General features: G+C 38.5%; 1 protein-coding gene across 10 annotated transcripts in view; it reads left to right on the forward strand.

The window, feature by feature from the left end:
• Positions 1-16,879, forward strand: part of Smarca2 (SWI/SNF related BAF chromatin remodeling complex subunit ATPase 2) — a 165,659-nt gene that overhangs the window by 22,407 nt on the left and 126,373 nt on the right. For all 10 annotated transcript variants that reach the window (XM_005324077.5, XM_005324078.4, XM_078047582.1 and 7 more), the window contains 2 exons: positions 1,915-2,349; positions 11,131-11,389. In XM_005324077.5, coding sequence (XP_005324134.2) covers positions 1,915-2,349; positions 11,131-11,389 — 694 coding nt within the window. The remainder of the gene's footprint in view (positions 1-1,914; positions 2,350-11,130; positions 11,390-16,879) is intronic.

A 16,879-nucleotide genomic window follows, 5' to 3' on the forward strand; every position in this document is an offset into this window, starting at 1 on the left:
GATTTAATTAGCACTTTGTTCGAACTTGAGAGTCTCGGATTACTGTAGGTTACTTCATTTTCTCTTCCATATTGGATCTCCGCCAACAGCCCTCAGTCATTGTAGAAATTTTTTGGCCTGGCTGTACAGGTTGTCTCCTGAACTAAATGCCTGGGAATTTTGTCCATTTTAATTTTCATTCCTCAAGTAAAATATTCTTAAATTTCCCACTTATATCTCTTATAACCTAACAGGTTACTCTTGTTTTTGTATTATATCCTAAATGGTGCTAAGTGGTGCTAAGAGAAACTTAAGTCCTTAACTTATTTTTGCATAGCAAAACACATTAGACCATGGAAAGAGAGTGTATACAATAGAAACAGACAGATATTGGTTTAAATCTTGGAGCTGCCAGGATTTATTCTCTGAACCTACTTATTCTCTGAGCCTCAGTTTCCTCACTTTAAAAAATGAGTTAATTCGGGGCTGGGGATGTGGCTCAAGTGGTAGCGCGCTCGCCTGGCATGCGTGCGGCCCGGGTTCGATCCTCAGCACCACATACTAACAAAGATGTTGTGTCCGCTGAGAACTAAAAAAAATAAATATTAAAAATTCTCTTTCTCCTCTCTCTCTCTCCTCTCTCACTCTCTCTTTAAAAAAAAATGAGTTAATAGTGCACTTCTTCTGGGGTTATTGGAGGACTGATGTAACAGTGCATGCTTTCCCCCATACCTTTGGGTCCTCCTTGCCATTCCTGTACCCCTACCTGCCTGATTGCCACTGGCTGGAATCACCACTTTGGTTTACTTCCACCCACAACCACCTCACCCACAATAGAGCAGTCCAAGGAGACTGGTGATTAGTCTCCCTGAGTGGTAGTAGTAGCCTGTGTTATAACCAGTGACTGATGATTGTAAGTGTCTAAGTACCCCAGCTTCTTCATCCCTTCTTTGGGATAATTGAAAGCAATTTATTTATTTCCTATCCCAGAGCTTTGCACTGGATTAATCTTCATGACCCACTGCAACAACTGCTTGATAATACACTTCTTATTGGCTGCCTTCCCTTCTTATATCACCTTCCTAAATCCCTACCAGTGTCCCTGCACTTCCCGGATAAATCTCCTGCACTTGGTCCTTGGATCACTCTCTGCTTCTGGGTGGAACTCATTTGGGACATTGTGTAGAATCCCTTGTCCTCAATAACTGGAAATTAGTGGTAACTTGCATAATAATAGGCCAGATGATATTTGCTTTCCCTGTAAGACACTCTTCATTCCCCATTGAGATATGTTAGATGCCTTTAGGTTTTATTCCCTAAGTTGGAGCTACTTTTATTGTATAGCACTGTCCTCTGGTGCCTTTGCTTTAGGTATACAACAGCCGCTAACAGTTTGCCTTCTAGGATACAAGTGGCTATTGATCACTTGAAATGTGGCTAGTCAGAACTAAGATGTGCTGTGAGTGTAAAATACTTAACTGGATTTCAAAGACTTAGTATGAAAAAAATAACACAAAAGACCTCATCGATAATTTTTATATTATGAAATGTGGATATTTTGGATTTGTTATTTGAAATAAACTATGTCATGAAAATGAACTCTGCTGGGAGGTAGGGAGGGAGAAAGTGCTGGGGAGTGATACTGGTCAAATCATATGGTTATATTGTGTGCATGTACAAATATGTAAAAACAAATCCCATCATTATGTATATCTATAATGCTCTGCTAAAAAATGTGAAAAAAATGAATTTTACCTGTTTTCCTTCTAGAAAAATTTTAATGGCATACATAATATGCCATTACATAGTAAATATACTATATATAACTGATAAGTTAGAGAAAATTTTTACCATATAGTGTTGTTGTAGAGTACTATTAGTATATTCAGGAATACCTCTCTTTCAGGGTCATGATCTCCTTGTGTTTTATTTTAGGTTACATGTCACCACACCCATCTCCATTGGGAGCCCCAGAGCATGTCTCCAGCCCTATATCTGGAGGAGGCCCAACGCCACCCCAGATGCCACCGAGCCAGCCAGGGCCCCTCATCCCGGGCGATCCACAGGCCATGAACCAGCCCAACAGAGGACCCTCGCCTTTCAGTCCTGTCCAGCTGCATCAGCTTAGAGCACAGATTTTGGCTTACAAAATGCTGGCCCGGGGCCAGCCCCTCCCCGAAACACTGCAGCTTGCAGTGCAGGGGAAAAGGACCTTGCCTGGCATGCAGCAACAGCAACAGCAGCAGCAGCAGCAACAGCAGCAGCAGCAACAACAGCAGCAGCAGCAGGCACCACAGCAACAGCAGCAGCAGGCACCGCAGCAGCAGCAGCAGCAGCAGCCGACCCTTGTTAACTACAACAGACCATCTGGTAGGTTAATATGCAACCAAACGAATAATGCCATGGTCCAGCTCGGATAAGAAAGACTGATCACACACACAGTGCTGGGTTGGAATAAGCCCAGGGCTGACTCAGTCCTTTGTTATACCTCGCCGACTCTCTTTTCTTGTTTCACTTAGATTGGCCAAGATTCTTGGTCTCCTACTGCTATAGAGTCCTAGAGCAGTGTTTCTTAACCTTTGGAGACTCATGTGAACTGCTGACCTAGAAAGAAAGCACAATCACCCATAATTTTGCATTCTCTTGCAAAATCTTCATGTTTTCTCAGAAGCCTATCCACACACTTCAGGTTAGGGACACTTGTACCCACTGTGACATATCAACACAACTCCCTCCTTGAATAGGTCCCACCTCCCACCTGAGCCATTTTTATATTTGCTGGTTTTTTTTCTCCTTTTTGTCAGAAAAGCATTTAAGGAGGTCTACCAGAATTATACCTGTAGTAAAATAATTAATAGAAAATCAGAAACAAGAAAGAATATTAAAAGAAGTAAGAAATTGAGGTCAGGGATGTGGGGACCGCAAGAGCCCTCCTAGTTGCTGTGGTCAAGCTTCAAAGGCCACTTGAGTTTCCTGACAGCCATAAGGAAAGGGGATCATACACCTAACAATTCTCATCGTTTGGAAGGAAGTTGCTTACCAATTTCTCACACAAAGCCACTTGTAGATTGAAAACATAAAGTAGATTTCCTGGGTAAGATTATTGTTTAAATTACAGTCATTCCTCAGTATTTGAGGGTGATTGTTCTAGGACTCCTAAGAGATATCAAAATCCACAGTGCTCCTGTCCCTTATATAAAATGTTATAGTATTTGCATATAATCTGTGCATATCCTCCTTTGTGCTTTAAATCATCTCTGATTTAAATTATAATTTAAATTTATATTTAAATTATATTAGATATTTCATCATTTGAAATATCTAATATAATTGAGTGCTATGTGAATAGCTGTTATACCATATTTTTTAGGGAATAATGATAAGAAAAAGAACTCTGTCCATGTTCAGCATATAGGCAGTTATTTTTTCTGACTATTTTCTCTCTGTGGTTGGTTGAATTCACAGATGTGGAACTGGTAAATATGGAAGCCTGACTATACTGTTATCCTCATCTTTATTATTGCAAGAAGCTTTGCATGATTAAAAGCTTCAATAAAATTTATTTGTAATAGAGTAACAGATTCCACATGACCAATGTCTTAGTCTCTGTGGCATAAAATTAGAAGTGATGATATTATGTAATAGGTAGAGATGACAGAGTCCTTTGCATGGCCTTCTTGTGGTCTAACTTGATCCTGGTTGTAGAACACAGAGGAATACAAAGGGCTGTAGAATGATGTTCTATGAAGGTTGTTTCTTCTAGGGTGGTGGTGGTTAAGAAATGGACAAGCAGAGTTTATAGTTCAGCTCTGATGAGAGCTTGGGATTGTGGGGAATGGAATGCTCCCTGGACATCGATAACATTTCTTGTGAATGATTTCTACTCATTTGGGCAAGTCCTGAGATGCTGGTCATTAAGGAACAATTGGTTTGCTATGTTAGCGCTCTTCTTAAGTTTTGTGACTTGAACATGGGAAAGAATTCAGATCAGAATTTTTTTGTTTTTAAATATTTTATCTTTTGAGTTTGTGAGTTTTTTTCTGGTAGAGTCAGCTCTAAGAGTTGCCTTACCTGAATGATAAACTCGTCTTGTTAACTGTAGATATAGCATTAAGAATGGGTGTCTCAGGGCCTGTGGGTGTGTAGCTCAGTGGCAGAGAACTTGACTAGAATGCACAAGGTCTTGGGTTTGGTCCCTAGCACTGCAAAACAGGGAAAAAAGTGGTTGTGTTAGTCTGTTTAGGCTGCTATGACAATATAGGGTAAGCTAGGTGGCTCAAGAAGAACAGAAATTTATTTCTCACTGTTCTGAAGGCTGAGAAGTACAGCATCAAAGTGCTGGTAGATTTGGAGTCTGCTGAGGACTTTCTCTTGTATTTATAGATGGCACTTTCTTATTGTGTCCTTATATGGTGGAAGGGAAGGGATGAGGGAAATCTCTTGGGCCTCTTGTTTAAGGGCACTAATCCCATTCATGAGATCTCTGACACCCTAGCTAAATTACCACCCAGAGGCCCCACCTTGTAACACTATTTCTTTGGGGATTAGGGTTTCAACATAAAAACTGGGTGGGGGGATGGCAAACATTCAATTAAAAAAAAAGTTTCAGTGGCTGGGGTTGTGGCTCAGTGATAGAGAGCTTGCATTGCACATGTGAGGTACTGGGTTGGATCCTCAGCACCACATAAAAATAAATAAAATAAAGATAATGTCTCTCTCTCTCTCTCTCTCTCTCTCTCTCTATATATATATATATATATATATATATATATATATATATATATATATATGGCTTTCTCCATTTTGATCCCCAGTCTACTCTCTTCTCTCCTCCTCATCCCAGTCCTCTATTCTGCTCTGCTTCCTTCTGTTTATTAATTTTTAATTGATGCATTATAGTTACATACAAAATTGGAATGCATTGTCAAGAAAGAATGTTCAATGTCCTTAACAATCAGGGAGATAGAAATCAAAACAACACTGAGATTTTATCTCACCCCAGTTAGAATGGCAATCATCAAGAATTGAAATAATGATAATTGCTGGCAAGAGTATAGGGGAAACAGGTACTATTATACATTGTACGTAGGACTGCAGATATAGTAAAAACACTTTAGAAAGCAGTGTAGAGGGTCTTCAAAGACTAGGAATGGAACCACCATATGACCCAGCTATCCCTCTTCTTGGTATTTATTTAGAAGAACTAAAATCAGCCTACTACAGTGATATTTACATACCAATGTTTATAGCAGCACAGTCTATTACTAGTAAAATTATAGAATTAGCTTAAGTACCCATCAATAGACGGATGGATAGAGAAAATGTTATACACATACACACACACACATACACACACACACACACACACACACACACACAGAGTGGAATTCCACTTAGCTATGAAGAATAATGAAATTATAGCATTTGCTGGTGAATGTATGGAAGTGAAGAACATCATGCTAAGTGAAATAAGTCAGATTCAGAAAGTCAAGGGTCAAGTAATTTTCCTCATATGCAGAAACTAGAGAGAAAATTAGGAATGAAAAAGGAGATCTTGTGAAAATAGAAGGGAGATAAGTAGAGTAGAAGCACGGGTCCAAGCAGGAGGGAGGAGGGGAGAGAAAACGGAAGAACTGAGGAATGAAGTTGACCAAATTATGCTGGATGCATGCATGAATATTTAAGGCAACTGATTTTTAAAGAGAAAAAAAAAGTATTGATTGCACCAAGGTTTCTGGGTAGCTACTATGGAGCTGAGCCATTTGTTAGGTAGAGGATCACATAAGACTTAACAGTAGTGACTGGAAAGGTTATACAAGAAAATCATGCTGAAAAGGGCAATTTAAACCCTCTACAGGCCTTAAAACTGTAAAATCTCAGCTCTCAAGAATGCATCCAGATATATAGGAGGAAAATAATATGTATAGTGTGCGTAGCTTGCACCCACTGCTTGCCTGCTAGCTTACCCATGGTAAGGTGCACTTTGCAGTATTACATTCCCTTTGGAGGGAGAGTTAAGATCCAGATCCCAGCAGTCTGACTTAATTAAGGGTTCATCTTGACCCTTTCCTATATAGTATCCTCCCTGGCAAACTTATTAGGACAAGGGAAAGAATCTGTCTCGGAGTATGAGTACCAGATTGCAAGTGCATTTTGCTCCTGTATGTAAAGAATGTAGCATCTCAGCTTCTTTTGTAGAGCCTTTTTACTCTTGCTTCAGTGTCAACAAAATTGGTCATCTTTATCTTCTCACCTTGGTATATGACAGTCTTAAATAACAAATTTTGAGCAGAGGCCAGCTAGTCATGACCAGATAGCTGATGACTTGATGAAGAGAAGGGAGCAAAGCCTAAACTTCCCCAAAGATGGTGGTCTGGGACCTTGTCTCATGGGCATAACCTCTATATGTGCAGCTTGTCCTGGGGTGTCACCTTGTCACAGGCTCTGCAAGCACTGGCATTGTAAAAATGACCTAGACTCAGCAGGAAGAAATTCCAAAGTGTTAAGAATGTAGGAAGCTGAATTACTCACTTGAGAAACATTTTCATCCAAGGTTAAAATAATGGGATTGAATGAAGTAGTAAAATTTAAAGGATGAAGTTTTCAGTTGTCTGGGCACATGTACTTAATCAATACTTCATGTTCTCATAAACCCAACTATGCATGCATTTTCTGGATCATTTCCAGAAACGAGGGATCTTCTTCTTCTTCTTCTTTTTTTTTAATACCCACCTCCAATACCTATGTCTTCCCTTATCAGATTTTTGCCATTGGAGGAACTTCATTTTATTACCCAATGTTCATATCTTTTGTATTTTCTAACAGTAGGGCTTCATTAGAAATGAACATATTTGGGAAGACAGGATTTTATGGCAGAGGGGACAAGGAGGCCATAAGTGAAAGAAGAAAAGAAGATCCTGTTACTGTTAGGAGCTTTCATCCACCACCTTTGCAGAACTTGTCCACAAACCTGATTGTCTAGGGAGACCTTACTATCTTACTTAGTAAGATAGAAAGGTATTTTCAAGTCACTATTTTTAAATCCTCTAAACTTAGTAAGATAAACTTTCATAGTAAGATAAACTTTCTTGCCAAAGGCATGTTTTAGATTGGCAATAAGGGTGAGTCAAAATAAGGCCAAATTTTTTAAAGTTAACATTAAACTATTTATTGTTTGTCTCCTTTCTAAAAGTAAAGTAAATATAATTGCTTATAACCATCCTGGTTAACATTTCAGGAAACAATAAAGGTTAGTAGGTCCACTTACCTGGAGACAGTTGCATTTCCATTTTCTTTCCCTTCACTTTCTACTGTGAGGTGTGGGTGAAGAGAAGGCTTTGGGCTGGGATAGTCTGCCTCAAACCAGCTCCAAAGTTAGAATTCACCAAAAGTGTGGTCACATTGGCCACCCCCAGGGAATTCTGGCTCGCCCAAGGCACTGTGTACCGAAGGCCCAACTCTGAAGGCCTAACTCTGGTGGTTTCCCATCAGAATTGTGGGCCACTCTTGCCCTGGAACACACCCTACCTGCTGTGGGCACCACTCCAGTCTGAACCAGCCTTTTCTTTTCATTTTGATTCAATTTTCTTTTTGGAGATTAACGCAAATAAGAAAGGGAACTGAAAAAGTTTTGGTTTGGGGAAGGTGAAGGGAGGGAACTTATGTTAGAAAATGAAAGTTTTTGTTCGTTTTTTTTTTTTTCAGTGCTTGTCTCTCCTCACACTTTTGTTGTTTCTGAAATATTTCTTGGCATGCCCCATACTCTTCATTACATTTATTTTTCCAACCTGTGGAAACCACTTGAATTCCTATGTAAGGCAAAGAATGGTTATTTGCATCAATATCCTTTGTGCCAAGTGGGAGTTCAGAATGCATAGAATTTCTGTGCATGTGAGACTTGGGTATTTTACTAAGTTTGTTGCCCTATTAAAAATCAGGCATGATGAGGTGGCATGCATCCACTCAGGACCCCTCTTAAACAGTGCTGAGACCTCTTTTGGAGGTCCAGGGCATGTTTCTACTTTGTCTTCTAAGGTGAGGACTGAAGAAGTAGATAGCATTTTATACCTCTGACAATTAAGCTTAAAATGTTTATATTGAAGAGAGGCTAAGAGATAAGCTAAAGAATGTAATTTGTCTTCCATCTGAAGATGTCAGGGAAAGTTCCTGTGTATGTAGGTGGTAGACCACCAATGTGTGGAGTAGAGGTGATTTCTGTGGATAGAGAGCAGACCCTCCACCATGCAAATGAACTGTAAGCCACCTGAGGGACAGGCACCAAACATAACAAATGGGCAGCAAATTGTATTTGGGTCCCTAGACACTGTAAATATAAGTATTTATATAATCTTTTGGTAGGAGGAGAAAATAGACACAGTACTTGAACTTGTAGTGTTTAGTTAGGAAATGGAGTTTGCTTATAAGTGGCACTGATGGCAGATTAGCAGGAAGCACACATGAAGCGGACTTGTCCAAGTTTTTGTGCTAAGTTGTATTAAACTGTAGAGACATTCTGAACTGTGCTATGGAAAAGAGTAGTCCCAAAGTTTCCTTTGCCAAGGATTTTTTTTTTTGTAAAGCAGAATATAATATGTAGTTATTAAATTAGGCTCCTTTATCTCCCTTTCCTTGGTGGTAATAAAGATGAAGGCTGAATATATGGAAATGTGGATCACACCTCTGCCCTGTGAGGGGTGCATTATTATTTTTCCCATTCTATAGATGAAGAAATTGAGGCATAGAGTGGTTAAGTTACTTGCTCAGGGTTTTGCAACCATTTGGTGCTGGAGCTCAGACAAAACTTATCATTTCTTTTCGGGGAAAGAAATACATGCTTTAAATGTATCTACTTAGTGCATGTCAAGTTGTAGAACTTTTAAATTAGAGATTTGATGTAAGTTTATGTTTAGATTTCTCTGTTTCTCGATGTTAAGGGAGGATCAACCAGATTAGAATGTCTTTATATTTAGCAATTGAAGAAGGCTAACCATATATTTATCAGATTTAGTTTGGAGACACAGACTAAAAATAACTGGATACCTTTCTTTGATTAAATACGGTTTTTAAAATGGTGACTTGAAAATACCTCAAGGAGTCCTTCTAGGATTCTGCATCAGTCGTACAGACAGCAATGCAAAAGATGAGTGCCCAGAGTGAGTGACTTGTGTAACTCTGTTGTACTGTTAGGACTTTGTGAATTATTTGAACTTTGAAAGGAGAAAAAACATTTTGAAAACTGAATTTAAAGTAATTATTGTGATGTTATCAGTGAAACCCAAATTTTCTTTACATTGAAGGCAATGGTTTTTAGAGGATTTAAATATATTAAGTTCACTATTTAGTATACTTAAACTATGGCTTCCAATATATTTAAATGTATTAACTTCTTGAGCTTATTAAAGAGATTCATAGGATCACAGGGAATTAAAATAAATGTTACAAATCTGTATCTCCTCTCATTTGACCAAATCCTACCTAAAGCAACCCAAATGAAAAATGTACCCTACTTTAAAGACCTCTAGGGGAAAAGTATTCTAAAACTCCCCTCTATAACTCATTCCAGTACTTTAACAACCCTGAGATTTAATGTTTAGAAATTGGTTTCTAATATATGGATGAAAGGAACTCTAAATAAAAAATTAGGAAGAGCTATGCATTATGTAAAAGATCGCCCATTCAGAAAAAAAGAAAATACTTAGTTGGGGGAAAAAATTTCATTATGATAGTACATACCTGAAACTTAAAATACTTGAAATAAAAAATAAAAATAGAAAATGCACCCTCCCTCCCAAGATTTTTTCCATCTGTTCCTAGAACCAGGGCTGCAAATTACCTTGAGAAGAAATCTTATCTGGCTTTATATCTTTTGGAAAGTTTTGGTTAATTTCAGAAGGAGGGGAAGAAAGACTAATAATGCGAGTGCACGCACGCACACACACACACACACACACACACACACATACACGAGCACAGATGACACACAAGGTGGTTTCCTAAGTAGTTTGTTCTAATTCTTCACATTCTTCCTGTCAAAATGTTTGCTTATTGCTTTCTTTGCATTGTCATTTGAGCCCATTTCTGAATGGTATTATTGGAAATTGAATAAATGTGTTCCATTTCTCATAATGTATGTCTTTGTATGGTTAATTATTAAGCCATTCTGAAGTCTATAGACTATTGTTTGTTACTACTTAATAACTTTTTTTCTTAGAAGGGATATAGAAAATAGTTGGAAGAATGCCTCTTAGTAGCTTTAACATATGCTTACTAAATTTTTTTGTATTTACTAACTCATCTGGTAGCATCACTAATCTTATTTATAATTTTAAGATCACTAAAAGTTCATCCAGGAGTAGAGATGTAGCACTTCTTATTTAGATCTATACCTAGCAATTAAAGTTATGAAATTTAATGTGGAAAATTACTTTAAACTTCTTAAATGTTTTTTGATAAGCTTAAAGATTGTATGTTATTTGCTTGTGATAACATGAAAAAAATGCTCTCTTGAATCTTAATTATTTGCAAATTTTTATCAGGTGAAATAAGCAGATTTCCCCTCTGACTTGTTTTTAGAAATATTTTCTAATATATAGTAAAAAAAAAAAATAAGTTCCTGAGATTTACTGATGAAGCCTGAAATATGTTTCTAAATGCCACTAAGGAAAACTGTAAGCCCTTTTTAGCTCACATCAGAAGACCAGCAGACTCCTTGCCCCTAGGTTGGGTCTGAGGTTTGCAGTAAAAGGGGCTGCTGTGGACCCCACTGAAATTGCATACCCTTGTTATGTAACTCCCTTATGCCTCTGAAATTCGAATGCACCTGTAATTCTTTTTTAAAAGCCCATCATAGCCCTGCATTAAAAGCTATCTCACTATATCCTTAATTTATTACCTATGAATCATTTTTGGACCTTGTTCACCAATGTTAATACCGTTTCCCTATTGGGATAGATGCCAGATCCTTTTTTTCTTTTTCCCTTTCTCTTTTCTCCTCTCCCCTCCCTCCTTCCTGCCCTCCTTTTGTCCTCTTGCCTTTATGTATTTTAAGACACTTGGTGGTCTCATCTCTGGTCCCTAGGGACAGATGTGTGGCCAGTGGGCACCACCCTGCCTGCCCTGCCCCCCCTGCCCATGTCACTCTTATTCCTGCAGGCCCGGGGCCCGAGCTGCTGAGTGGCCCCAGTACCCCGCAGAAGCTGCCAGTGCCTGCGCCCAGCGGCAGGCCCTCACCTGCTCCCCCCACAGCTGCACAGCAACCTGCAGCCGCAGTGCCCGGGCCCTCCGTGCCACAACCGACCCCTGGGCAGCCCTCACCCATCCTGCAGCTGCAACAGAAGCAGAGCCGCATCAGCCCCATCCAGAAGCCACAAGGCTTGGACCCCGTGGAGATCCTGCAGGAGCGGGAATACAGGTACTGCCCTGCCTGGGAAGGGTCAAGCCATGGGACTGGCAAGGGCTGTAATGCACAAGGGTTGAGGTGCCTCCTCAGGCTGTGGTCATTCTGTTATGGGACAGGGAAGAGCCAAAAGGAAACTCTGGAGGCAGAAACTCATGCCATGAAAATGGTTTCAGAACAAAACTGTAGAGAAGAGTTTGTGTGCCATTGCTGGGACTTTGTGGTGGCCAACTGTGGTTTTGGTCATGCAGTCAAGAAAACTTTATCCCCCCCATGCATGACAGGTGCTGGGATCCAGACGGTAAAAGCCCAAGGATATGGGTATCTCACTCTCGGGTTATGTTTTCCTTGTTTGTCAGTTTATGCCCTTGACGGTCTATGAGATGATCAGATGTTGAGTATGCTAATATCCAGAATATACAAAGAACTCAAAAAATTAAACAATAAGATAACAAATAATCCAATCAACAAATGGGCCAAGGACCTGAACAGACACTTCACAGAGGAGGACATACAATCAATCAACAAGTACATGAAAAAATGCTCACCATCTCTAGCAGCCAGAGAAATGCAAATCAAAACCACCCTAAGATACCATCTCACTCCAGTAAGATTGGCAGCCATTATGAAGTCAAACAACAATAAGTGTTGGCGAGGATGTGGGGAAAAGGGTACACTTGTACACTGCTGGTGGGACTGCAAATTGGTAAGGCCAATTTGGAAAGCAGTATGGAGATACCTGGGAAAGCTGGGAATGGATCCACCATTTGACCCAGCTATTGCCCTCCTCAGACTATTCCCTGAGGATCTTAAAAGAGCGTACTATAGGGATACTGCCACATCAATGATCATAGCGCCACAATTCACAATAGCAAGTCTGTGGAACCAACCTAGATGCCCTTCAATAGATGAATGGATAAAAAAAAATGTGGCATCTATACACAATGGAATACTATGCAGCAATAAAAATGACAAAATCACAGAATTTGCAGGGAAATGGATGGTATTAGAGCAGATTATGCTAAGCAAAGCTAGCCAATCCTTAAAAAACAAATGCCAAATGTCTTCTTTGATATAAAGAGAGCAACTAAGAACAGAACAGGGAGGAAGAGCATGAGGAAAAGATTAATATTAAACAAAGACGAGTGGGGGGGAGAGAAAGGGAGAGAGAAGGGAAAGCATATGGAAATGGTAGGGGACCCTCAATGTTACACAAAATTACATAGAAGAGGATGTGAGGGGAAAGGCAGCGGGGGGGGGGAACAAGGGAGAGAATTGAACAACAGCAGATGAGGTAGAGAGGCAAGATGGGAGGGGAGGGGAGGGGGGATAGTAGGGGATAGGAAAGGTAGCAGAATACAACAGTCACTAATATGCCATTATGTAAAAATGTGAGTGTGTAACTGATGTGATTCTGCAATTTGTATTTGGGATAAAAATGGGAGTTCATAACCCAATTAAGTCAAATGTATGAAAGATGATATATCATGAGCTTTGTAATGTTTTGAACAACCAATAAAAATATAAAAAAATAATAAAAAATAAAAACAGGCTGTAGACAGGATTTGACCTGCACACTATATTGCAGACCCCTTATGTAAATGGTGAATGTCAACTCAAAAGGGATTTCACTTAGTATTGAGCCAAGATAAAGCCAAGCTAAGACTGTGGATCCTAGATTTTTTCAGAAAGTATGCTATGGTCAACTAGCTATATAACCTTGGTTACATTTGTTTTCTGTGATTCAGTGTACTCATATGTTAAAAGAAGGTATTATGGTGTTTCTCATAGAATTGGGAAGACATAATGGCATAAAAACATTCAGTAAATATTAGTTATTATTATTTCCCCAATATTACTTAATTTTAAAGGAAATCAGCATTTAAAATTTTAATTAATGTTAGTATACATTGTTTGAATTCCCCTTTAAAACATTACCTTAATCTTTATTGACAAGCACATGACTTGTTATTAGACTAAAATTAGTCAATTTTGAGGGTTACTTGGAAAGATTCATAGTAACTGGCATTAGATGTGTATAGATTTTTGGCAGAGAAGTATAACTTTACTCTTTCATTACTATCCTCAGCTAAGAGCCTTTAAGTTGTAGTTTTCAATATTTCACATAAACTTAGAACGCTAGATACTTATCATCAAACAATATTTCAAAATTGATATGTGGATTCAATTGGGTGAATAGTTTTGTGGTACACTGTCAAGTACCAGCCCAGCCAAGGCAGGAGAACTGTCTTCATGTATAATACTTTCTTTATGTTAATATAGATGTTGAAAAGTCAGCAATATGGTAAAGAGGCATTGTGAGTTACTCTAAATTTTGGATTCCCCAAGAATTAACATTGTTTTTTCCTACTCTGAAGGTGCAAAGCTGCTGGTACCTTTGTTAAATCATAAAAATTGCCCTCAAGACATTCTCTACCAAGAAATTTTGTGTAATATCTGGCTTTTTCTCCTTAGCCTGTTTCGTGTGTGTGTGTGTGTGTGTGTGTGTGTGTGTGTGTTTTAACTGTTTATTTTGCTGACTCCTAAATTTTCTATATTATTTTCACCAGAATTTTAATTGCAGGGCTATCTTGTAATGAGCTCATATTTGTACCTTTTTCGGAAGTGTGATCTTAATGGATGGTTATGAAAATCTTTTATTCTCCAACCTCATATTAATAAAAAATTTGTATCAGTTCCTTTTAAATTATACACATTGTAAAATGTGGTGGAATGGCTATTTTCATGTTATTATTATTACTTAATATCTTTTGTAAAACTGTGTGGCTTTAGAAATCATTCATCTCAACAACCTTGGGTCTGAATTTTTTTATGGCCTTCTAGAGAAGAAGCATAGGTTTCTCTTGGAGTATTGCAGGACCATATCTTTGTTATTTATAGAGTAATAGTTGCTTTTTGCTTATATGAAGATAAATTGTTCATCTGCAGAGACTAAATTTATCTATTAAAAAAAGTTTAGATTAAGGCCTTTAGATACTTTTTCAAGACAGTCACAAACCTCTTTTCTTTTGATTCTCTGTAGTAGAATGGCTTACTAGTCTTCAGCATGGTTACAAGAAGGATCCATTGCATTTTTATCATCTGGCTAAAGATTTGAACAATGTCTTGAAAAACCTCTTTTACACTTTGATAAACTTTGAGCAAAAATCATCTGTCAGAAATTCTTTAACAGATGTTAATATCTTTGGCCCTTATAATATCACTTACCTTGTCTGTGAAAACTGCAAGGAAATTATGAGAACTTACTTTTTTTTTTAAACTTTTAAGTCAGTTGGCTGGCTTTTCCTTGTTCATCATAAAATCAGAATTTTGACAAATTGACCTTCTTTATTCCGTCGTAGCATAAATAAGTTTCTGCATGTGAACACTTTGCCTCAGATCTGTACAAGCTCTCTAGTTAAGACATTTTTCCCTATTTAAATTGGATCCTTTCTTTTTTGATGGAACTTTATTGTTTCTCTCTGTAGTTAGTGTCAGGGAGAGATTTCTACCCGCTGCTCCCACCCCCCCTTTGGCACACTTCCTTTGCCGTCTCATTACACCCAAGTTGTTTCCTTCCATTTAGAGTTAGATGTCTGAACAAAAGTACTTCAGGAGTTGTCGCATTGGCGTGTAAACTAATTCCACGAATGTTTGCATGGGAAATGTATTTCACAGTCGAAGGGGTTTATTTGGGAAGGGTATCTTTGAATATATCAGCCCTATCTGCAATGGAGTCAGAATTCAGTGTGAAAACAGTCTGCTTGTTTCGGGAGCAAGCATGGGCTCCCTACTGGTGGTATTTTTGGTCTTGCCCTTGTCTCCATTGCAACCCTGAAAATTACCAATAGCCGCTTTACCAGCAAAGTTACAAAAAGTCATACACATGCTTTCTCTCTGTCTTTTTAAAGTGTCACTCAGCTCCTTGAAGGAACAAAATGTACCAGTGTCATTTTCTGTTCAAATAACTCTCCTACAGGAATCATAAACTTCTCCTCTGGACCTGAACAAATATCTGTTGCCTTTAATGGAACTCTTTTTCTTGCCAGAACAGTAACCCCTCTTGATTTACTGTTCATCTGTATGAAAAACCTGAGTGACCTAATTCTGCTTCAATTTTCTGTACTCGTGAGGACACTAAATGAGTCTCCCGCAGTCGTGCAGTATTACATCTTGCTGTTGTTTCAGGAAGTTCAGAATCCTGAATCTCTTTATCAGACTACCTGCCGAATCCCACTGATGGGAAGATGAAATTGTCTGGAGAGGAGCATTATTTAAAATGAACATTTCTATTAAGCACAACAACAACAAAGATATAATTTTCTTTGTTAAAGAAGCCCCTCCTGTACCTTTGCTATCTACCCACCACATGCAGATATGAATGCATATCATTTCACTGTGAAGGTTTCCTTGCCTCTTCCAGAGTTTTTACTTTGTACTTCTTGCTTCCCTTTCATAAAAGAGAGATGTTTTTGTGTTGGGGACTGAGATTCATTAACAAAAGGTAAGGCCCTTAGGAGAAGCAGTCATCACAGGGAGAAAGAAGTGTACCCTCAGGCACCCACACCTCTTGTTGCAAGCTCCCACTCCCCACCTCTTCCTTTACCCTCCCCCTTTACCCTTCCTTTACCCTCCCCTTGTAGTTCAGTGAGGTTTAATCTCAGCATCATCAGCCACATGTCCTGCAATGAGGTTATTTATTTCCTAGATCCATAGTCCTTTGGAAGATTAAGGAAAAGGCAGCTATTCCCTCTGATTTAGCATCTGGCTCACTTTGTACAAGAGTAAACCAGAATATAAAGGGGTAGTTTGAGTTCTAGGTTATTCAGATACGGAAGGTCTGTCACAAATCTAGAACTAGGATAGCCAAATTGTTGGCAGCCATCTCACTCTACTACAATATTTGATTTTTTTTTCTTATGGGCATAATCATAAGGCCATAAAGTAAAGTAGTTTCAAAGGTAAAATTGTTTGTATTTTACTTTTTTTACCCTAGTGGATTTTCCTCCTAATGGCCTGATGTTCAAGATACATCATCTGCTGCTGTATTTGGAGAATTGGGGCTATGTGTATGGCTATGTGTATGAACTAACACAATTTTAGTCTGTTGGATGTTTAGATCATTTAAAAGTGCTATTGTATGAAATGGTGTGCTTACTGTAAAGTAATAGCTAGGTGATGATGATAATATGAACACAATGGCGATAAATCATTCAGCAAGTCAGAATCAATGGCAAGCGTACCAAATAAAATAGGAATCTATCATCTATATTATTTATAGTGAAGCCAGTGGAAAATGAGTCATTTTTATTTTAATCATCTTTAAATGTTTGAAAAAGATGGTATTTTATTTCCCTCTCAAATCAAACATCTGAAATTTTTAGGCACACACTCATCTTGATATTTGGGCCATAGGAAGTATGAAGATCCTTTGCAGCACCTAAGTCTCAGAAGGGTTTACTCTTTCAAATTACTATGGCACATCATAAAGGTTGAAAAATAATA

The sequence above is a fragment of the Ictidomys tridecemlineatus genome, chromosome 4, assembly GCF_052094955.1.
Source record: "Ictidomys tridecemlineatus isolate mIctTri1 chromosome 4, mIctTri1.hap1, whole genome shotgun sequence".
Classification (NCBI taxonomy): Eukaryota; Metazoa; Chordata; class Mammalia; order Rodentia; family Sciuridae; genus Ictidomys; species Ictidomys tridecemlineatus.